Source organism: Callionymus lyra, chromosome 1 (genome assembly GCF_982586985.1).
Source record: "Callionymus lyra chromosome 1, fCalLyr1.hap1.1, whole genome shotgun sequence".
Classification (NCBI taxonomy): domain Eukaryota; kingdom Metazoa; phylum Chordata; class Actinopteri; order Syngnathiformes; family Callionymidae; genus Callionymus; species Callionymus lyra.
In genome coordinates, this window is record NC_141818.1 from 36245291 (window position 1) to 36267044 (window position 21754).

The 21754-nt window shown below is 40.8% G+C and overlaps 3 protein-coding genes across 5 annotated transcripts; 2 read left to right on the forward strand and 1 right to left on the reverse strand.

Annotated features, from left to right (window-relative positions):
• The first annotated feature begins 260 nt into the window (after positions 1-260).
• Positions 261-7228, forward strand: LOC148089289 (uncharacterized). Of its 2 annotated transcripts, none has more exons than XM_087805233.1 (11): positions 261-356; positions 1982-2086; positions 2338-2487; positions 3167-4319; positions 4386-4439; positions 4703-5282; positions 5349-5498; positions 6234-6300; positions 6363-6484; positions 6544-6695; positions 6962-7228. In XM_087805233.1, the coding sequence occupies exons 1-11, from the start codon at positions 261-263 to the stop codon at positions 7069-7071; spliced, it is 2739 nt and encodes a 912-aa protein (XP_087661359.1). In that variant the 3' UTR covers positions 7072-7228. The 2 variants fall into 2 exon arrangements, with proteins under 2 accessions (XP_087661359.1, XP_087661366.1); XM_087805240.1 differs by having other exon boundaries at positions 6237-6300.
• A 979-nt stretch (positions 7229-8207) lies between these two features.
• ogal (O-GlcNAcase like) lies at positions 8208-13635 on the forward strand. The gene is made up of 16 exons (XM_087805255.1): positions 8208-8461; positions 8568-8619; positions 9307-9404; positions 9485-9615; positions 9698-9869; positions 9942-10040; positions 10879-11018; positions 11180-11324; positions 11395-11735; positions 11982-12156; positions 12234-12319; positions 12765-12857; positions 12917-12984; positions 13041-13155; positions 13227-13356; positions 13445-13635. The coding sequence occupies exons 1-16, from the start codon at positions 8410-8412 to the stop codon at positions 13573-13575; spliced, it is 2028 nt and encodes a 675-aa protein (XP_087661381.1). The 5' UTR covers positions 8208-8409; the 3' UTR covers positions 13576-13635.
• A 551-nt stretch (positions 13636-14186) lies between these two features.
• Positions 14187-21714, reverse strand: cant1b (calcium activated nucleotidase 1b). 2 transcript variants are annotated; one of them, XM_087805283.1, is made up of 6 exons: positions 21600-21697; positions 19716-19893; positions 16929-17438; positions 16727-16867; positions 15377-15580; positions 14187-15317 (listed from the first exon to the last, which is right to left on the reverse strand). In XM_087805283.1, exons 2-6 carry the CDS (start codon positions 19780-19782, stop codon positions 14947-14949), a joined length of 1293 nt encoding a protein of 430 aa, XP_087661409.1. In that variant the 5' UTR covers positions 19783-19893; positions 21600-21697; the 3' UTR covers positions 14187-14946. The 2 variants fall into 2 exon arrangements, with proteins under 2 accessions (XP_087661409.1, XP_087661418.1); XM_087805292.1 differs by lacking the exon at positions 19716-19893 and having other exon boundaries at positions 21600-21714.
• Positions 21715-21754: the final 40 nt, after the last annotated feature.

Below are 21754 nucleotides of genomic sequence, written 5' to 3' on the forward strand. Positions count from 1 at the left end.
TGATTAACATTAACTATATATCGTTGAAATATGGTAATGAAACAATGCTAAAAAAATAAAAATAATAAAAATAAAATTATAACATTTGCAAATTACTCTTTTTTTGTTGTTGTACCAATACATGTATAGCTACAGAAAATAAGTTAAAATCTGTGGTTAAAATAAAATATAAATGAGTAAAAGACAGTTTGAATGGGCGCCGCAGAGCTCGTGCTCTCCCGCCGGTGACCACGTGTCTGAGCTCGGCCTGCCAGAGGACCATGTGGAGCAGCAAGATGGCGCCGCCGTGGCGGAAGGAAGACGGGACTTTAAACGCCGCAAACGGCGACTTTCTGCGCGACAACGCCTCCAACGAGGTACGGAGTTTACAGCACGAACCCATTGCCCCCCATAGGTCCAGAGATAGGGTCGGTTCTAGTGACGTAAAAGCCGTTTTTCTCGCCCGGCGAGCGAGGCCGCATGACGGACACGTGGCTGAACGAGCAGATGCTCTTAAAAAGGAAGTGATGGAAAGTCGGGATTCTGTCGCGAAACACGTGAAAATGCATCACTTTTTAACGTTCCCTCCTCGTCGTGCATGTTTTGCGTCGTCGTGTGTCGTTCATGTGACACACATGTGTTTAGTGGACATGATGTTCCGGTCATGGATCCACACAGTACTTTCAGCACAGACACGTTTGGTCCCACAATACTCACCGTTTTCCTCGTCAGGTGTTTCATTGACAGCAGTGTTGCTCTGAGAACTGACGAGGACATTCTTTTCTACTGGACCCGCCCAGAGTCAGGGACACTTTAATCCAGAACCATCAGAATGTATTCAGATTAAATTACTTAGTTTAACTCATACTTGCACTGTAGTCAATAAAGTCATTTCATTTGTGTTTTCTTATAAAGGTTGTGTTTCTGAGATGTGAAATAAACCCAATAAGAAGAGTAAATAGCGGTTTTATACATTTTAACAATTAATTCAGTGCAAAAATAAAGGTGTTTGTGTGGTATTTTTGCGGATGTAGTCTTAAATATATGAATAGGGTTTTTAACACATTATAAAAGCTTAATAATTGTATATTTGTTGGTCGTTCCTGATAGTTGTACTTTTAATAATTGTTTTAATAGTTTCTATTTGTTCAGGCTTTTCCTTGATTATCTGGAACTCCTGTTGTGTTATCAGTTTTATCTTGATCTTTAAAATATATACATTATTGAATATTGTTTTGATTGTTTAAGCGCTTTGTGATCCTGGTCTGGAAAAGCGCTATACAAATAAAAAATACTTACTTACTTACTTACAGGTTATAACAAAATAGTGCAGACATTTTTTGATGGACCACGTCAGCGATTGCAAGTTAGTCAGTGGCTAAACTTTACTTAAATCAGTTTCTGTTCAGTACTATTGTGAAATAATATTGATTAGGAGTTAAAGGAATTTTACTACAAAAAACAATGCTATGATACTGGGGAGGACAGGAAAGTAAAAATGAATAAACGGAAGGTAGTCATTTTTAAAGAGGTGTTTTCCTTGATTTTCTGGAACTCCTGTGTTGTTCTGAGTATTATCTTGTTTTGATTGATTAAGTGCTTTGTGACCCTGGTCTGGAAAAGCGCTATACAAATAAAAATTACTTACTTACTATGCTTTATTACATTTATTAAGAGGACTAAATTGACAAGTATACTTCGTTTGCTATTTTATATAAATACATTGTTTCCCCCAGGGATCAATAAAGTTTATCTATCTATAAAGCAACAGGTGTCACGGAAAATTAATTACTCCTTGACTAAAATGGGCTAAAGTTAAAAGTTAAGATGCTAATTTGACAATGTTTGGATTAAATAAAGAAACGTGTAAAGGTTATGTGGAATTAAGTTATTTATTTTTAGGACCTTTTTTGGTAAGAAATGTTTTTAGTTTGCGTAAAATCAACCACAAACCTTAAATATTAGTGTGATTATCCAAATGAAATGTTGTGTTTGTCTGCAGTTCAGCTTGTGTGGTGGCAGCATGGTGGGCTTGGGGATGGACTCTCAATCCTGTATGGATCACTCCATCCTCGCCATCTTTGATGATCCTGCTATTTCATTGGAGGTCAGTGTTTTCCTTATTTCCTTATGTACATAAATGTCTAATCCTTCCCTTTAGGTTGTAACTTCTGGTGTTCCTGACAGTAATCCAAAAATGTCACAATGTGTTTTTCATTATTCATTTGTTTCTCATTTGTTTGTGTATGACCTATTTACTACTGTAACGCTGCCACTTAATAAACCATGTTTACCATTATATTGAAAAAGAAAAAGTGCCGTCATGTTGTAGTGAAGTAAACAAGGATTGAATTTTAGGACAAGAGGGGAGCTGAGGACGAGACGCTGCTCTCTGCTCTGACGGAGATGCTGGACTGTGTTGAAGATGACGTGGAGATACTTTCCCCCTTCGACCTGCTGCCAGATACCAAACTACTGAACTACCGGCAGTGCAGCAACAAGACAAAGGTGCGTCTGAACGAGTGCATATCAAATATGAGTCTGTCATGATCGTTATAAATCGTTATTCTTTCTTCTGTTGATTATCGCTGTCTGATCGAAGTTTTACTTTGAAAATAGATGCTATTCCATACAACTGCACCACTAAAAGTGCACTTTTAGTCATTTCCAAACATATATCACAAGTTTTTGACGTTAAAAAGTCAAATAGATTCAATATAATAGATGCACACATTTCGATGTTATGAAAAGTATTATCACTATAATTTACAAATTAACAAAGTGACATCCATTGTATGCGATTACTATTTTCAGTCCCCAGAAATTGGAATTGCAGTTGTTTATATTGTAAAAACTACAATAGGACTAACCATGGTTATTGTTTTGTCAGTAGAAATATATGTAATATTGCTTTCTAAACATATAGTAAAGTTGAGTAAAGAGGTTTCTATGTTTATTTTCTTCGACACCGACGATGTATCCAACATTACATTTAAGTTTTTTCAATAGTTTCTTTATATATTTTTGTATTGTTAAGTCAAAAACAAGCCTTTAATTACACATTAACAACTAATGACTAGTTTCCATGAACTCAGTAGAAATAAGAGTCAAACATCTTTTTTTCTTTCTGTTGACACATGCGGTTTCTTGTCAAGCTAATCCCAAAACATATACTGTCTTCGTGTAGGACGGACTGTTCTCTGCTGAGAAAGAACCAAACTCGACATCTGTTGCGAGAAAGGATGCCGTGAAGAACGAGGAGGACCTGCAGATGCTGCTCAAACAGAGTGCAGTGAAGAAATCGTCAGAGGATGAAGTGGAGATCTTCACCTCCATGTCTCTTGTCAACCTGGTGAAGATCATGCACCCCTACTGTCTGAAGCTGGACGTGGAGGAGGTGAGGGGAACCTCCTGCCAGGGACTTGACAAGAGAAGCACCTTGTTCTCCAAGGAAGAAGTGTGGAAGTACGAGCGGCCGTCGGGGGAAAGTGACGAGGAGATCAATGTTGATGATGATGATGATGATGATGATGATGATGAGCCGGCAATTTACCACAACGATGAAGAGCACGGCTATGCAAAGAAGTACGAGAGTCCACCACAGAGGAGTGTGCTTGTGAGTGGGACTTTGCCCAGACCTCAGAAGAAGAAAGTGACCTTTGGCCAGGTCCGGGTGGTCTCGTTTGAGGACCCTGATGAAGGAGATATATGTGAACCCATAGAGAGTCCCAGCAGCTCACCTCCATCAGAACTCACCACCGGGACCGTCCAAGGTTCTCCACAGAAAGCCAAAGCGCTCAGCCTGCAGGAGTACAGACAGCTGCGGAGCAGGAGGCTCCCCCTAGCGCCGACGCCGAGGAACCAAACTACCAAGTGGCCTTCTGTTCCAGAGCCTCCGAAAGAACTCACCCCCATTTTGTGTTTACGCGACAGCAACGTCGTCGCACCAAAGAGCCTCCAGACTCCCTCAGACTTGATCCGCACTTCACAAGACCAAAGTTCTGTCTCGAAGACATCAGGCTCTCGTAAGAGGACTCACACACAGCTACCTCAGTGTCCAAGGACTAAGCCTGGTGTCATTCCCCACCGTACACATGTTGCCAAGAGCAACAAACCCACCAGCGTTGACCCGCCAAACCCGGTTCTCCTCCCCGTGACCCCAACACTGTCCGCGGCCGAGCCCCGAAGAGAGACGAGGGCTCAGAGAGTCAAACTAGAATCTTTAAACTCAAGTTCAGAATCCACAGATGCAGAGACACAAACAACAAATCCACAGCTGAAGGTTCTTCCTCCAGATGAGACGTCACTCACTCAAGACCAGAGTTCCACGTGTGACTCGGGTAAACAAACAGTCTCCAGTGACGATGAGAACCTTTTTCCTGATGATTAAAGTTCTGTCTTGTCAGGAATTGAAGCCGCTGATGTCACCAGCCTTCTGGAGCAGTTTGAGGAGGAACAAGGTGAGACGAAAACCAGTGAAGCCAGACCAAAGACAACTATGAAATACAGTTGGTTAAAAGGGTGGATTAATTGTGAATGTGATGTTAAAGTGATAGTAATATTTGCAATACAAATGGACATAATATTTTTGTTGGTGTAAAGAATAATTAAATAAGAACGTGTAGCTCTAAGCAACATTTTATTAAAACATCGCCTCTGTTGGAAAATAAGAAATGCTCGTAACTGTAGTAATTGTGTAACGTGTTCGTTCACTCAACCACAGCTAAAGGAGAACATGAAGGTGAGGCGTCGAATCCTGCTGCGGATCCTTCAGAAAGGCAGACGCACAAAGACCAGGATCCAGCATCTGAGACTTCTGCCGAACCCACAAACGGGTTTCAGAAACGGACGGATTTCCCCGAGTCCATCCCTGCAGAGGTCACTGTACGCACTCAGAGTGGGGAGAAAACACTCCGTACAACAAGTACACCCAAGACCATTCAGATCATTGACCCACGCCCCCTACTGACCAGGAGGACTAACTGCAGCCCCTCAGAGCTTTCTACCTCTCACACGTGCCAGTCCGTCTCTGCGGACCACGACTACTGTGCTCCCGTCAGCAACAAACACTCCAGCTCGGCCTCAGGAAACAAAACCTTCACGACCGAGGAGACAGACTTCTTCTCAGGAAAGGCTTCCATAGATCCTCCATGTGGTCTCCCCACTCCACCGCCAAGCCCCCCAAACAGAGGCAGGGAGAAGAGGAGGTACCGCTGCAGGTCCAGGCGCTCTGACTCCAGTTCATCATCCTCCTCCTCCTCGTCTTCATCATGCTCTTCCTCCCGCTCTCCAAAGAGATCAAGGTACCACAACATATTATTCCTTCATGTTTCACGTTCCTGTCTCACCATCACCTCTGCTGCCGACAGACGATCACGCAGCACATCAGGTTCTTCGTCCAGGTCTCGTTCCCCACCGCCTCGCTACCGTCTGTCCCGCTCCAGGTCCAGGTCTTGGTCACAGTCCAGGTCACCATCACCGCCACTGACTTATCTCAGGCACAGAAGAAATGTCTACAGGTGAGTCAACGCCACAAGAGCATATCATGTAAAACTTCTATGTATAAGATCAGATGGTCAGAATTAGTGGTGTGTAATGGCAAGGAACAATATATTTGTAGTATTGTCCAGTACTTGACTTTGGTGTTGCAGTATTGTAAGACCACATGACTCTTGACGAAGTCGTAACTGCTTTCATTTGTTTTGAAACCAAAATATGTTCAAACTTTAGCTTTAGAAGCTGCTGGAGTCAAGTGTATCCTCATGTCCTCAGTCATACAGTAGCTGGGACCTCGAGGGATTTAATTCTTCCTTAAGCTGCGGAGAACGTAATGTCTGCTGCCATCTAGTGTCCGAAGGTTCAATTGTTATTCAAAAATGAATAAATTCTGTGAATATTTTTAATGTTAATTGTGAATTTGAAATGAATTGTTTCCTTGTTTATATTTTGCTTTTCTGTATGTGTTCGAATTAATATGAATACACTAATAACTTGCATAATAATAATGAAAGTAACGTGTTTATACATTTTGTTAACACTTTTTATCTAAAATGTAAAAATGTAATAAAACAAAAACTAAGATAAAAAAATGAATAAATTTGATTAAAAGCCTTAAAAAATTGTTAAAAGGTTCATTTTATTTTGAATATTGATACATTGCTGTTGAAAATACATACGGTATCGTGGGGATAAAATGAGGATATTTAATTTTTCTTACAACCCTAGTCATAATGTTGTTGCATTTTCTCTTCAAGAAGCAGTCGCGAGAGCAGGAAACTCAGGAGGGAACAAGAGTTGAGCCTTCAGAAACACAGAGCCATTGTGAGTACAACAGCAGATGATGTTTCGAGGCGGACGCGCCTCATCGTTCGCTTCTCCTGCAGGACGAGCGCCGAGTGGTTTACGTCGGACGCATCCGCAGGTCCATGACGCACGACGAACTGAGGGAGCGCTTCTCTCAGTTCGGGGAGGTGGAGTGTGTGTCGCTGCACTTCAGAGATAAAGGGTCAGTACACACACCTGTCCGATCCGTCGATAGTGTCGTAACGTCCGATGCTTCTGCAGGGATCACTACGGCTTCGTCACCTTCTACCACACGGACGACGCTTTCTCGGCCATAGATAACGGCGTGAAGCTGCGGCGGCCCGACGAGCTCCCCTTCGACATCTGCTTCGGTGGAAGAAGACAGTTTTGTAAATCAAGCTACGCCGACTTAGGTAAAACTCCAGCTAAAGAACCCAGAGCAGGGGTTGCCAGGTCCAGGCCAGCTTCAAACCTAAGACAATAACATGCGTTCCACGACACAGGGGTTGATGAAAATGATAAGTTTTAGGAACATTAGGGGAGACTATTACTTTTTCTGAAAACCTGGTTATTTATGAACACCTGAGGTGAAATTTGGACTCGACTAGAAATATTTCCTGGGAAAACCACCTTCAAATGATTTCTAACAGCATCCCATCATCCTTCTCTCCCTTTCCAGATGCAAATAAAGGTCCAGACTTGTTTCCAGCCCGGAGCCGATTCGACGAACTGGACTTTGATTCTTTGCTCAAAGAAGCCCAGAAAGGAAAGACTAATGAACACAAATGACACAGGTTGTTTAAAATTTGAACTTCATGAACCTTTTCCCTGTAAAGTTTGTAGCATTTATTTGTGTGTGTTTTTAAATCACTATTCAAAGTAAAACACATTTGTTTGGTTCACTTTCATGGCACTCACGATGTTTTCTATGTGGAAAATAAATGGTTTAACGCATTTGTTATTAAAATCTGCGTAAGTGTTGTTTTTTTACATTCTTCAAATTTGATTCATTATATTTCTTACAGACTTTAAGGGTCAAACATGTTTCACTATTAACAAAGGTAAGATAATCACCATCCATATTATCGTGTGCTTTTTTTTTTAAACTTTAAACTTGATTTTATTTAATTTCTTTAATTCTTTTTTGCATTTTTGAAGCGTTAAAATGTAATACAAACTTCTGGGTGAACAGAAAAGCTAGTCGTTTGAGGCCATGTTTATTTAACAACTATCAAGATGTGTCAAAATAGTTTAAATGTAAATAAAATGTTTTGTTTTAAGCAATTTCAAAGAATCAGAAATAAACTAAGAAAAGGTAAGTAAGTCATTTGTATTTATATAGCGCTTTTCCAGACCAGGGTAACAAAGCGCTTAAACTATCAAAACAAAACTAAAAAAATATATACTTAAAAGGTCAAGATAACACCAAGAACAATGAGGGTTTTCTCTTTCTTTTTACAAGTGGAATAAGGTGAACACGGTTCAATAAAATGAACCACAATGTAATACAAACTAGATAAACACAATTTAAATGAAGTTGAAAATTTGTTTGTGATTTTTCTTTTCAACTGAAAATAAAATAAAGGTTCAGATGAATAGTTAGCTTTAGCTTATTCTGCTAGCTGCCATCAATAAGTGGTGCATTTTACAAAAACTATATATGTTTTAAAATGTATAAAACTTTGGATCATTTCAAAATGGTGGATAATGATTTGAGGTAAACATGATTTTGAACACATTTTCTGTTCAGTAAATTTGCTTTTAAATCTGTTTTTATTTCATTAGTATTATTTTATTTTTATATTCTGCAGTGCCAACACAACAAATGAAGTTTATTGATTCTGATTAAACTAGTTATATCGATCGTGTACTGGCCCTTTAAATATCCGCGGTGCTGTACCTTTAAGACGTAAACCCGGTAGAAACGGACAGAAAACCGGACTTGAGCCAGAACTCCACTCATTGACGAATATTCATCTTCTTGATCACATAATTATTTGATCAATTTACTCCGTTTGGTTTATTTATCGATCCATTCGCGGTTCATCAGAGCGCATGCGCAAGAACAGTGGTCGTGGTCTGGAGTGACAGGAGGCTCGAGTGTAAACAAGGACCAGAGTCTTCATCATGGCCACAGGGATCGAGCACAAGAGGCGATTCCTCAGCGGGGTGGTGGAAGGTGATCGAACCGGATCCTCAAGCTCGTGATCGAAGCATTTTATAAACGTGTTTTTTATTTATATCAAACGATTTGTGTTTATGATGATCAAAGGTTTCGTCCGCAGGTTTTTATGGACGCCCGTGGACTATGGAGCAGAGAACTCACCTTTTCAAACGGTGTGTTGCAGTTTTGCTATTATATAATCACCGTTTCCATGACAACAAGAACACACTTTCTATTCAACCTTAGAATTGACTGCAACATGTACTTTATACTTGTTGTTCGTCATCTTAAAGAGACTCACCAGACCAGTTTTTAATGATTCCAAGCTAATAATGTCGTACATGTTAAATCTCTGCAGACTTTTTCACTGACTTCCATCTTGTGTTTTCAATTTTCCAGATGAATTCTTGATATTTTCTCTCTCTCAGTTCACTGTAAAACAGTGTGAAACTATCACAATGCAACGGATTCATTATAAAATACTTTTTACTTTTTGTGTGTCTATCATTTTTACTTTAGTAAACTGCACTACTTTATGTAATTCTTCAATTTCTATGTGCTCAGCGAGCTGCTATATACATGTATTTTGTTGTCTGATTTTCCCTCTTCACTCTGCTATAGTTTTTTTCAATTGTTCATAGCATTGATAATTGATAATAATTGATAAAAAAAAAAGGTATTATTATAAAATGAATGTCTCAGTTGTAACTAAAAGAGGTCACAACATCAACTCGTTTTTCATGAGCCTTGATCTACTATTGCAATTCTGATACTTACAAACTCAAATAAATCAACATTATGAACGGCAAAGTGAAAAGAAAGAACCTCAGCATCTTCTAAGGCGTCTTTTCTTCTTCCAGGGAGCAGAAATTGGGCTTGAACACGTATCTGTACGCACCCAAGGACGACTACAAGCACCGGATGTACTGGAGAGAACTCTACTCTGCAGGAGAAGCAGGTGAGAGGATCTTAGACCCCCCCCCCCCCCCCCGACAGTCAGACCCTCGTCAACGACCTTCCTATGAAAACTCACCTCAGAACAACTCGGAGCTCTGATATCTGCTGCAAAGAAGCACGACGTGGAGTTTGTTTACGCCATCTCTCCCGGCCTGGACATAACCTTCTCCAACCCCAAAGAGGTCGCAGCTCTGAAGAGGAAACTGGACCAGGTGAGACCCTTCACTGAATTGATTATTTTGACACCGTCAGGATCTAAAACATGTCACTCAAGGACATCTTCTTCCTCCTCAGGTGAGCCAGTTGGGCTGCAGCTCCTTCTCTCTGCTCTTCGATGACATCGAGTCGGACATGTGTCCGGCCGACAAAGGCGCCTTCAGCTCGTTCGCCCATGCTCAGGTGGCCATCACCAACCAGGTCTACCTTCATTTAGGAGAGCCTGAGATCTTCCTCTTCTGCCCGACGGGTCAGAGAACGTCACGTCAGGGGGTCTTACTCTGAATGTGTGCCATTTACCTCCGTGCTCTGGTCACCTTAGACTACTGTGCCGCCTTCTGCTCGCCCAACGTGTCCCAGTCGTCCTACCTGCACACCGTGGGAGACCATCTGCTGCCGGGGGTCGACGTGCTGTGGACAGGTGAGGTGGGACTCAAACCCATTTCATTACAGTTGGGCGGTGGTCCCCAACCTTTTCCAATCAGGTCCCACTTTTAAGTCTCAAAAACCTTTGCGGCCCACCTCAGACCCCATAAATACGAAGGCATCATAATTCGTTCTCATATCCTTGTCACATGTATAATACTTGAAGGAAAAACAATATATTGAAAGTAATATTTGAAAATGTTTAATATCCTTTTAAACTTAACGAGTTATAACATTTAAAACATTATTTTGTGTACTTTTATTTTTATACTTTCAATACCCACAGGTTGGGAATCACTGCAGAAGAGGTAGAAAATATGGATACATTTAAATATTAAGTCACTTTTTTATTCAACAGCACTTAATGGATATAACATATAACAAAAATAATTACATAATTACATTTTCATTCAGTGTTTGAAATAAAATAATTCTATTTTTTATACACTTAACATTCACAGCATTTGTTAATTTTTGTGTTGCAATTAAACTTCCTGCCGCTAGAGGGCAGGAGTCACCAAGTTCTAAGTAATATTGAAATCCTGCAAGAAGTCTGCGATGACTGAGGACGAGAGGATACAGTCGACCCAAGCAGCTTTAAAGCTGATGTTTGGACATATTTTGTTTTTTGAAACATTTGAAATCAGTTTCGACTTCGTCAAGAGTCTGTAAATTCTACAACACTAGAGTCAAGTACTCGACAATACTACACATATACACCTGTTCCTAGTGTTCTAGTCCTCAATATATTGTACTGTTGTCCCTTTGTCATACCACCAGATTCTTTACAATACACACCACTACAAGGCAGCTGGTCAAAATGTGTCTTCCAGGTCCCAAAGTGGTGTCCAACAAAATCTCTGTGGAGTCCATCGACGAGGTGTCGTCGGTGTTGAAGCGAGCTCCGGTCATCTGGGACAACATCCATGCGAACGACTACGACCCGCAGAGGCTTTTCCTGGGACCTTACAAGGTGCAAGGATCCCTTTATGCCAATCAATCATTTGTGATGTAGACCAGGCCGGCGTTTGTGTCGGACTGTTGATGTCAGGATCGGCTCTCGGCTCTTGCCCCAGGTAGCTGGGACGACCTCTATAATCAAACAGAGTTTCTGAGAGAGGTATGTCTCACCAGGATCGTCCCACCGAGCTGATCCCTAAACTGAGAGGAGTGCTGACCAACCCCAACTGCGAGTTTTATCCCAATTTTGTCGCCATCCACTCTCTGGCCACGTGGTGCAAAGCTCCTGCGGACGGAGGACAGCGAGACGTGGAGATGGGTGAGTGTCGCTCGGGTTTGAGTCAGAGGGAGGACCCGGCTCACCGTTTTATTTCTGACGTGTCCCCCAGTCGAGGAGAAGGAGGACGTCTGCTACAGCCCACAAAAAGCTCTGACGATGGCGCTGACCGACTGGCTGCAGGAGTTCCTCTTGACCGATCAACCAGCAGGTGCCGGTCTCAGAAAAGACCCATCCGAGGAGGAGCCCATGCAGACGGAGATTGGAGACGACCCGTATGTCCCCGGGCCCGGAGAGAACCCTCTGTACACGGCCGAGCCGCTCACCCTGGACGACCTGCGACTGCTGTCCGACCTCTTCTACCTGCCGTACGAACACGGGCCGAGAGCCCAGAGCATGCTGCGGGAGCTGGACTGGCTCAGGACTCACAGCGCAGCTCTGGACGAGGTCCAGGTGAATCAGTCGGACCTGCATATGTTTCACAATTTGAGGCAAATCTACAATCCTATAATTGTCTCAGAGAACCTTCATTGTTAATTCTAGTTTTTAGTAACAGACCTTTTTTTGTGGTACAATGTGCTAAAGAACCTGTCACAATGTTGGTAAACCATGAAGCCGCACCATGAGAATCCATAGTATTAGTCCACCAAGCTTTGAAGTATTTCACCGCAGGGCTTCTTTTTTATGTTCTGGTTGCAGACGGCTGAGTGGTGTTCCCGCGCGCAGCACTTTGAGGAGATGTGCGAGTCGGTGGTGCAGATGTTCAACCGTCTGTCCAACGCTCCCAACCGCAGCATTCTGTACGACCTCTACAACTACATCTGCGACATCAAGAGCGGGGTCGGGATGGCGCGGGCCTACGTGAAGTCTTTAGGTGAGAGCAGCCGGGTGGTTCAATCTCTTTCTCTGGTACACCAAAATAAAAAACGGTTGTCATGGTTTGTTCCGTAGGAGGGCGAGGAAGGACCTGTGCTCAGCTAATGAATGCGGACCCTGAACCCTGGAGCTTCAGAGGAGGTCTTTCTGGAGAGTTTCAGGTAAAAAATGGCTCATCTACGGAGTAAAATCAGGGTCAATCTGAAGCAAATTAATTCGGCATTATAATAAGGCACAAAAACCTTGGTTCGTAATAATAATGAAAAACAAACAAAATAAATAATTTAAGATAATTTCATCTAAATGATCCTTTTTAAAAAAATGTATTTCTTTTATTTTACATTCATTCAGATTTGAATGGTATCTTTTCTTATATTTGAGTTTTTTTCAGGTTGAATTTAAGCTTTTTTATATTTAAATGTAATCAAATATATATTTTCTTTTCAGGTTTAAACTCTTTTTCGGTAGTTGCCCATATAATCCGAGTTGCTTGTAGTACTCAATCTATCCGTAGGAGGTCACTAAAGCATGACAACACTTATTCTGGTTAACACTCGTGTTAACACTGTCAACAAAACAAGTGTTTGACTAGTAAAGTGTGTGCAGAGGATGCTGCCGAGTCATGGAAACCGGGATCTGTTCAGGCATCCTCTGAGGACGGCTGTGTTCTGCACCAGGCCGTACACTCCGGGCGACCAGGTGAGGAATGGAAAAACGAAGGGGGAACTTCTTTGGTGACAGATTTGACCTTTTTGCAGGTGGAGGTGCAGAGAATACACAGGGAGATGCTGCAGGTCACAACACAGCCTCCTCTGATCGGCGACAGGTGAAGAGTATTTCTCTCTTGGATCATCATCATCCACGTTCTAGCTCTGCTTGTAGTTTGTGCTCAGGTGAGATCTCACCTTCGTGTGCGCTGGTCCTGGAGGACCACCTGGGCGTGTGTGGTTACGCTCTGGCTCTCACCGACGCCACACCGGCTGCAGCCAAAGTCCAGGTTGTTGAAATGAAAAATAATGTATATCGTAACGATAAAAAAAAAAAAACCATTTGCGCTCCCGCCACCAGGGGGCGATAAGTGCCAGTGTGTTTGAAGAGTATCCCTCACTGGTCACTGCACAAGTGCTCCCACGGGTCACTGACCCCTCCCCGGCCAAGCGTATGATTGATCAGTTGTTGTCGTCAATCCGGAGCGCCGGTAGGTCAAGGCGGCTTCAGAACTTTCCTCTGACTCAACTTCATCAACAAAAAAAGAAGGTTGATTTTTGATTTCTATGCTTCTCCAGGATCCAGAGGCGTCTTCTGCGAGTTGAGACACAGCGACCGGAGGATGCTGGATTTCTTTACCAGCCTGGGAACCTTCAAACCTGTTCAAACAGACTGTCCCAACCTCGTCGTCATGGCGACAAGTTTGTAGTCCGTAGAAAACCTCCAAAAAAAAATCATCTAAATCTTTCATTAAAAAGGTGCTAAACTAGTCGGTGGTAAGTGTTTTTCATTTCGCTAGTGAAGTCTTCTTCTCAGTGGGTGGCGCTGTTGGCTTAAAAATGATGAGAAGTTTCATTTTAATAGTCGCTCAAAGACAGAGATCTTAAAGCAAAGAGCGCCATCCAGTGGACAGTGGAAACGAGGACGACGCTTCATGAAGCTTCATCGACCCGTCACCACTGGTCACTAAGTAACGCCAACGACAGCTGAATTATATTTAGTTTTAAAGACAATAAAATACCTTTCTTTTCTTGCAAGAAAGTTGGCAAAAAGTATATCTTTAAGTTTGAAAATGATGAAACCCGACACGTTCCCGACACGCAGCGGGAGGCCTAGTGTTTAATCCGATTGGATGGATCAGTCGGTGAGTTTGGCGTCCAAAATAATCTCTCTTAACTTCCGCCAGAGAAACGATGCCAACAAATTTACCGCTTTTGTTACGTGGAATCCGTCCGACCCAAATTCCCAAACACAAAATAATTTGTAATGGAGTTTTTAAAAACGAACAAATTGGTAGTTAATAAATGAAATGAGATACACTTTACTTGTTTAAAATAATTTATAAAATACATGTTGACACAGACGTTGAGATATTGGTCTTGAGATATATTAGCAGGTCTTTATATCAGATGCGAGTCAAACATCCGAGGTAGTTAATATTTAAGACTATGTTCCATAGGTTTAGTATAAAAATAAATCAGTGTCATTAAACGTGTTATAAACTTTCAGTGTAGACGTTGAAATGTTATAGAAGAAATAGGCTAGCAGCATATTAGCAGAAAGGAAGCTAATTCCTAGTCCCTTTTTTTTTGTTTAACCAAGAATCCTTTGCATTATAAAGTGTGCAGCGGGTGTTAAACACGTCTTTGGAAGTAAATCAGTTTAAACAGATTATTGAATGGTTGAATTTAACATTTTTAATTTAAACTTTAATTTCCTTTAAATAAAATGTTTCCTTTTTTTTTAAGTAGTGACTATCTTTTAAAATGTTTGATTCAATAATTTATCCATTTTAATTTGTACATTTATTAAAAACGATTTTTTTTTTTACACAAATATTATAAATATATCATTTAAAAGGAATAAAAAATGGAATTTAGAAAATTATTTTCTTTTGAAAGGAATCCCATTTTTTTTTTATTTTTTTTTAAATTAAAAACAACTAATAATTACTAATTCAATCATCCCAACAAAATAGTTAAAAGCTTAAAAAAAAACTTTTTTTTTAAATGGATAAAATGTATAGATTTTAAATGTTAAATTCAACCATTCACTATTCCTATGTTACTGATATACTTCTTCAAATAAACTCCAAACCTTCGAACTTGACGTCCCCGATCTTGGTCTCGGGCATCAGCACTCGTCCGTCGAGCGTGAAGGCGATGATGTAAGTGGCGATCTTTCCCGCGTCCTCCTCGGACTTGAGCGCCAGGACCACCTGATCGTCCGTGTCCGGCACGAACCTGAAGGACGAGAATCCGTGCGTGGGGTCCAGGGGGCCCACGTGGCCCACGCTGATGTGCTTGAAGTCGGGGCCGCAGGACAGCAGGAGGTTGGTGGCGCGACGCTCGTCCGCCGTCTCCTCGTAGTGGGCGTGGCTGGCGCGGCGAGGCAAGAAGAACCAGCGGCGCAGACGGTCGCTCCACGCTGCCGACTCGTGGATCAAGTAGCCTGAGGAGGATTCTTGTTGAGAAGAAGAAACTACACAATAAATGAGAGAGTCTGAGCACCTGGAGGTTGGATTCCCGCCGCCCCTCGCAGGGCGTTGTAGTGCGGGACCCAGTTCTCGTGCTCCACGTCTCCGTGGCGACCCACGACCTTCACCCACTCTGGGTTGTTGTTCACGACTACTCCGGAGGTCGTGGTCCACTCCTTCCCGAGACCGCCCACGTACAGGCGCTGGTCCTTCACGGCCAGCCACTCGGCCTTGAACCCTGCACATAGTGGAACACAAATGAAGACCTCAACCCAAACTCAATCCCAAGAGTGGCTTTCCAGGAACTCCTCTCATCCTATAACACATGTTCATCTCTCCGCAAAACAACTGGAAAAACAAGATTTGTTTTTTATTTAAACAAAATGTTGACAAGGGCAATAAACCAATGCCTACATTTTTCTGTAATACCATCTGGATCCGCAAATCTCTTGAGAGATTTGTGAGCGTTTGTGTATGTATATTAGTACCATCAAAATATATACTATATATGCTGGTCAAATATTGCCAACATGAATAAGATCATTTTTTACACTGTATGATTATTAATAATTCAAAATATATATTTTTAATTTGTATCCTTTAAAATTCAATATAAACATTTTCTGGTCTTTTTTTTTTAATCATTCATTTTTAAAATTCTTTTTTTTTAAAGATGGACCAACAGGATGGAAAGATTTGCAGTATTGATGAGGGCTCGATGGATAATTAAAAATGGGTGGATTCTTTTTTTTTTTCTTCAATTATTCACTAAAAAAAAGTTTATTCGATACAAAAAGTTGCTGCCATTTAAAAAATATATCTCAACAAAAATGGGAAAAAAAGTTCCTTTCATCAAAAAATTGTTGATTCATTAAAAAAAAACTTTTATTTTAGTAAAAAGAAAAAGTTACATAAAAAGAAAAACATTAAAAACATTTTTCATTTCAATTAAAAACAAACTGGTTTATTTTCTTATTAAGGTAAATTTACTGTGATTGAAAAGGTTTGAAGTAACTTTCTTTATTGAAAATGTTTTTAAAAGAAACTATAAATATTTTTGATTAAAGCAACATTTTTCGTACTGAACAGTACAGAAACAAATCTACCTACACAGGTGAACAGATACTGGAAAGGTAGATCAATTAATACCTGCAGACAGACAGATAATAAAAAGTGAGCTGCTTCGCAGATTTTCCAGTTCACTTGTTTTCTTATGAAAATCTCATTACACATGATTCAGAATTTGATTCCAGAAATGATGAAAGTTTTCAAACTGGTTTCTATGTAAACTTTTTAAATGATGGTCTGAATAATTTACTATTACTTCATCTTTTCTGACTTAAGAGGCGATTTGAGCTCGACAGTGTCTAATTCAGCGTCTGACCTTTGGATACAGATCCGTCCCCGTCGGGCAGGATGACCCAGGGCACCGCCCGCCTGCCCTCGATCCTGTACACCACCCCCGTGCGGTCGTCCACGCTGTACAGATGTCCGTTGAACACCACCAGCTCCGACAGCTCCATCCCTGCGGGACACTCGGTTACATTTCGGATCAGACTTCTTCACCCCGAGGTGTCGGATTTTACCTCGTCCTTTCTCGGCCAGGTGACTCTCCAGAGTGACCGTGTCGGCGTCCCACTCCACCTGCAGGCGGCCGGCGCCGTGGGACACGGTCAGGTGTCCGAGTCTCATGAAGCTGAACCACGTCTGGTCCTTCTCGCTGCGAGACGCCGTGTCCAGGTCGGCGATGACGCCGATCCGGTACCTGACGCCGAGCGGCGTCTTCACGGGAGGACTCAGAGGATACGTGGCGTTGTACGCTCGTCGTTCTTTCCTCCGGTGGTGGTGGTGGAGGTCCTCGAATAGATCCTGATACTGGCTTTTAGGATTTGAATTCGAGTCTCTGTTGCCCGACGATCTGTGCATGTACAGCGTCAGGGCGACGGCCAGCAGGGTCATCAGAGCGATCACCTTCCATCTGGGGTGGAGGCGCGTGTCCGAGGAGGCCGCTTGGGTCATGGAGACCCAGGCCAGAGAGAGGCCTTGTAGGGAAACACTGAGGTAGTTCATGGAAGTGACGTTATCATCTGCAGCAGCTGTCGGTAGAGCAGAGAAATCTATGTTAACTTTGGTGAAAAAAAAGAAATCGTAACATTTCTTCACTCGACCTTATTGATATTCAACAGCAATACGTTTTTTTTCAATAGAAATCACATTTTATTTATTTTTCTATGACTTTCATTTGTATAAAATATAAAATAATAAAAAAATTTCAGCGGCAGACATTACATATTTTGCAGATAAAGGAACAAAGAAGTCCTGCGTGATCCCAGCAATGACTGGGGACAAGAGGATACAGTGGAGGAGCTTTTAAAGCTGATGTTTGGACATATTTTGGTTTAAAAAAAAAAAAAAGCTTTTTTTTTCAATGCAAATCACATTTTATTTATTTTTCTATGACTTTCATTTGTATAAAATAATAACATTTTTTCAGCAGCAGACATTCCGTCCTTCGCAGATAAAGGAACAATAACGTCCTGCGTGATCCCAGCAATGACTGGGGACAAGAGGATACAGTTGAGGAGCTTTTAAAGCTGATGTTTGGACATATTTTGGTTTAACACAAAAAAAAAAAGCTTTTTTTTTCAATGCAAATCACATTTTATTTATTTTTCTATGACTTTCATTTGTATAAAATAATAACATTTTTTCAGCAGCAGACATTACGTCCTTCGCAGATAAAGGAACAATAAAGTCCTGCGTGATCCCAGCAATGACTGGGGACAAGAGGATACAGTGGAGGAGCTTTTAAAGCTGATGTTTGGACATATTTTGGTTTAAAAAAAAAAAAAAAGCTTTTTTTTTCAATGCAAATCACATTTTATTTATTTTTCTATGACTTTCATTTGTATAAAATAATAAAAAAAATTCAGCAGCAGACATTACGTCCTTCGGAGATAAAGGAACAATAAAGTCCTGCGTGATCCCAGCAATGACTGGGGACAAGAGGATACAGTTGAGGAGCTTTTAAAGCTGATGTTTGGACATATTTTGGTTTAAAAAAATAAAATAAAGCAGTTACGATTTCGTCAAGATTCATGTGGTCTGTATATTCTACACCAGAGTCAAGTACTCGACAATACTACAAATATATCCTTGTTACTGCAGTATCGCTACATCAACATGATACAGATCGTCAGATTCCGGACAATACATACATCTAAAGGGTGTCACTTTCGTAACTCGGAAGGAAAGTGGCGAGAAACGTACATGTTGTGCAAGTCTGCTGGATACCGAAACACTTCACAACACAATATTCTTTTTATTGAGATAGAAATGCTGAAATCTACGACCAGAAACATGAGCTACCAGAGTGTCGTGTCTCGGTAAACATGACTGTTCTTGTTTGACTTTTAATCCTTCATCCTTTTTTTGTGTAAAAACCCAGCAGGTCAACATTGTCGCTTTTCTTTGTTGCTAATGTAAACTTTACAAAGATAAAAAAAGGTCGCACAGAACTGTATAAAGAAAGGAAGTCTGGTGTTAGGTGGACCAGTGTCTGCGCCTCAACTTGCACAAGTTTCTTTTCACCTGGAAAATGGATTTGAAGGACAAAAGACGCAGGTTGTTTCGCAACTAACTGAACTAGCAATGTTTAAACAACCAGACGACAATTAAACTGTACATACAGTTACATGATCATGTACACAGTAAATAACAACTTTTCTATCTTCAAGCATAGGTTTCAAAAATAACTGTTTTCGTCTAGTATTAAGAAAAACATTAAAGCCTCTCTCATAGTCTTCCACTTGTATGGCTTCAAACAGCTGCCGCTCATGCATCTGTTCTGTTTAGAACTAGCAAAAATTAAGAAAAAAACTCTAGACTGACTGATTAAAACAAGCCAATTTGTCTGCTTTGTACAACTAAATTTAAAACTACATTTTGAATTTCCCTCTGTCGAAAGAGGTCGTCCTGTTTGCACACACGTCTGAAACAAAGTTACAAAATGTGTCAAAGCTATAAGTGAAAGTCAACATATGCATCTTCTTTAACACAAGACTTTTTCTTCACCTGAGATCTTTCAAATGATTCATGAGCAATGACGTCATGAATACTTATTAATTGATGAAATGGCTTTTGAAAAAAACAGCAAAGACACACTTTTATGAGGTGAGTGATGTAAGACACAACAGCTGAAGAGAAAACACATTCATCTCCTTTCTTCCACTTCATCTGTTCGCTTCCATACGCTCTCACACAGCAGTCACAGCCAAAGAAAGCCTGTATTGTCACTATTGTATACATGGCCCATATTTCCCATCGCCCAGTACTTGACACAGCCCCGCCGTATGAGGAATGCATGTATTCACCCGTCTTTCGTCGCCTCTGCCCAGAAGCCTCTGTACTCGTCATGGCATTATTCTCTCTCGCACGCATCCTGTGACAAACTCGCCGTCCCAGCCGAGCTCCGTCCCACTTGAATATCTGATTACAATCTCTTTGAGTCTCCTCCTTTTCCCTCCGGTTCTCCTTCTCAGGTTTCCTTTCCTGTTTGATCATACGCAAGTGTTTGCCCAACTTTGAAGAATAAGTGGAATGAATGGAGGAGAAAGTACTTTGGTGAACGATTAGCGAGTCCATTCAACCGAGAGGACGAGCGAAGACTGCCAAGCCCACTGATGTTGTCATCCGTTTTTCTCCTTTTGAGACTCTTTTTTTTTTTTCTTGTTTATTTCACACTTGGGTGTCATGTGAGGTCGTCTTAATGCACAAGTTGTGAATCAAAATAATAGATTAATAAACATATTTCACTATTTTTTACTCATCAAATAAGTCTGGAACAGAAACTGTCGGCTGAGGTCTGGAGTTCTGGGCAGTTCTTGCAGGTCACTTCCATATTAAACATGTCACATAAGATGAGAACAGAAAAGCTCATATATTAATTCAGAATACAAAGGGTAGGTTTATGTTTTATCTGAAACCAACGCTTGGTTATTTTTCATATGCTGCTGGAAATGATATGCTGCTGATTTTTTTTTCAAAATCAAAGCTACATTTTAAGAACAAATGCCGTGAATTTTTAAATTGAGGTTCTGTCAGTTTAATTTGGGGGTTCAATGCGTGTGCTTGAGTGAGAAAGAAATGTATTAAAAAAATTAAATCAAATAATGAAACAAAGCACTAAACCCAGTTTAATCATCAATGTTGTTGTTGACTGTACCTCAAAAACCAGTGCCATTACGGTATCGAGTATCTATATCCATCCCTGTCACAATAGTTAGTGTTAACTAAAATGTCTTTTATGTGTTTATTTACTGTCGTCAACTAAACTTAAGGAACATGTGATATTCTGTGACTGTGATGAAGAGGCTGGTAAAGCTTCAAGGGAACAAGGGAAATAAAAAAGAAAACATTTTTAAATAAAAACATATGTACAAGAACTGAAAAAGACTCACAAGCAAAATACTAAACTCGTCATTTCATTTTATTCATTGTTTACTGATATATAATATATATATATATATATATACTGAACACGGTATAAAATATACCTTGAAATTATCTTTGAGGTCCAAGAAAAACTTGAAATATAATCTTGAAAAGACACATTTAGAGTAAGAGAATAAATGAGAATAAAAAATGAGTAAAGCAACATACAATTGTTGACTGTCTGAAATTATTTTTTTTACAGTCGTTCTGTTTTACACTGACTTTTCCCACCTATGTTAGTAAGTTATAGTTAGTATATATAGTTAGTAGCTTCAATAGATCTCATTGACGGAATACAAAATGTAAAATAGAGGGATTTAAAATCAAAATACTGAAGTATTTAGTAAAGTAGACATGACTGTGAAGTGGTAATTACGCTATAAATCGTACTCTAATAACCTGGTAGTTACAGGAGACAACTTAAAAACAACTAGTAATAATACAAGTAAACGTTACCTTGGCAACCTGTTGCATGGCTGAGTCATGGTAGAACCACAGTAGCTCATGTTTGCAACAACAGCATCAAATAACAACTTAGTCGAACGATACCGAGTCAAACATCGACACTTGTCAACGACCAGCCGTGGAAACGCAACCAAAACAGTCGAAACGAGTGTATAACTTGCATTATTTTGGCATTTATGTGAACAAGTTTAAACTCTAAACGCGTTAGCTCGGTGGCTAACGCTAGCGAGCCACGGGCTGTGTACGGAAACAAACTAGTGACATTTAAATGTTTGTCATAAATCCTTTCTGTACGTTACCTGAGGCCGAGTTTGCTGAAGCTCTGAGTTAAATGCATAGTTGTGGCGTTTGTCACGTCAAAGTGGTGTCGGTGTCGATCATCTTGTGCGGGGATGGAGCTCACAGATCGCCACGTCATCGTCGTCTGTTCCATTCAGGATTCTTGTCGAGGCGA

Coding starts and splice junctions, on each gene's coding strand:
- ogal (XM_087805255.1), top strand. CDS start 8,410: ATGGCCACAGGGATCGAGCACAAGAGGCGATTCCTCAGCGGGGTGGTG. Junction 11,019..11,179: donor TTTTCCTGGGACCTTACAAG/GTGCAAGGATCC, acceptor ATGTCTCACCAG/GATCGTCCCACCGAGCTGAT. Junction 12,157..12,233: donor GGCCTACGTGAAGTCTTTAG/GTGAGAGCAGCC, acceptor TTTGTTCCGTAG/GAGGGCGAGGAAGGACCTGT.
- LOC148089289 (XM_087805233.1), top strand. CDS start 261: ATGTGGAGCAGCAAGATGGCGCCGCCGTGGCGGAAGGAAGACGGGACT. Junction 4,440..4,702: donor GCAGTTTGAGGAGGAACAAG/GTGAGACGAAAA, acceptor ACTCAACCACAG/CTAAAGGAGAACATGAAGGT. Junction 5,499..6,233: donor CACAGAAGAAATGTCTACAG/GTGAGTCAACGC, acceptor TTTCTCTTCAAG/AAGCAGTCGCGAGAGCAGGA.
- cant1b (XM_087805283.1), bottom strand. CDS start 19,782: ATGCGTGCGAGAGAGAATAATGCCATGACGAGTACAGAGGCTTCTGGG. Junction 17,439..19,715: donor GCAGAGGCGACGAAAGACGG/GTGAATACATGC, acceptor CTCTACCGACAG/CTGCTGCAGATGATAACGTC. Junction 15,581..16,726: donor GGACGGATCTGTATCCAAAG/GTCAGACGCTGA, acceptor CACTATGTGCAG/GGTTCAAGGCCGAGTGGCTG.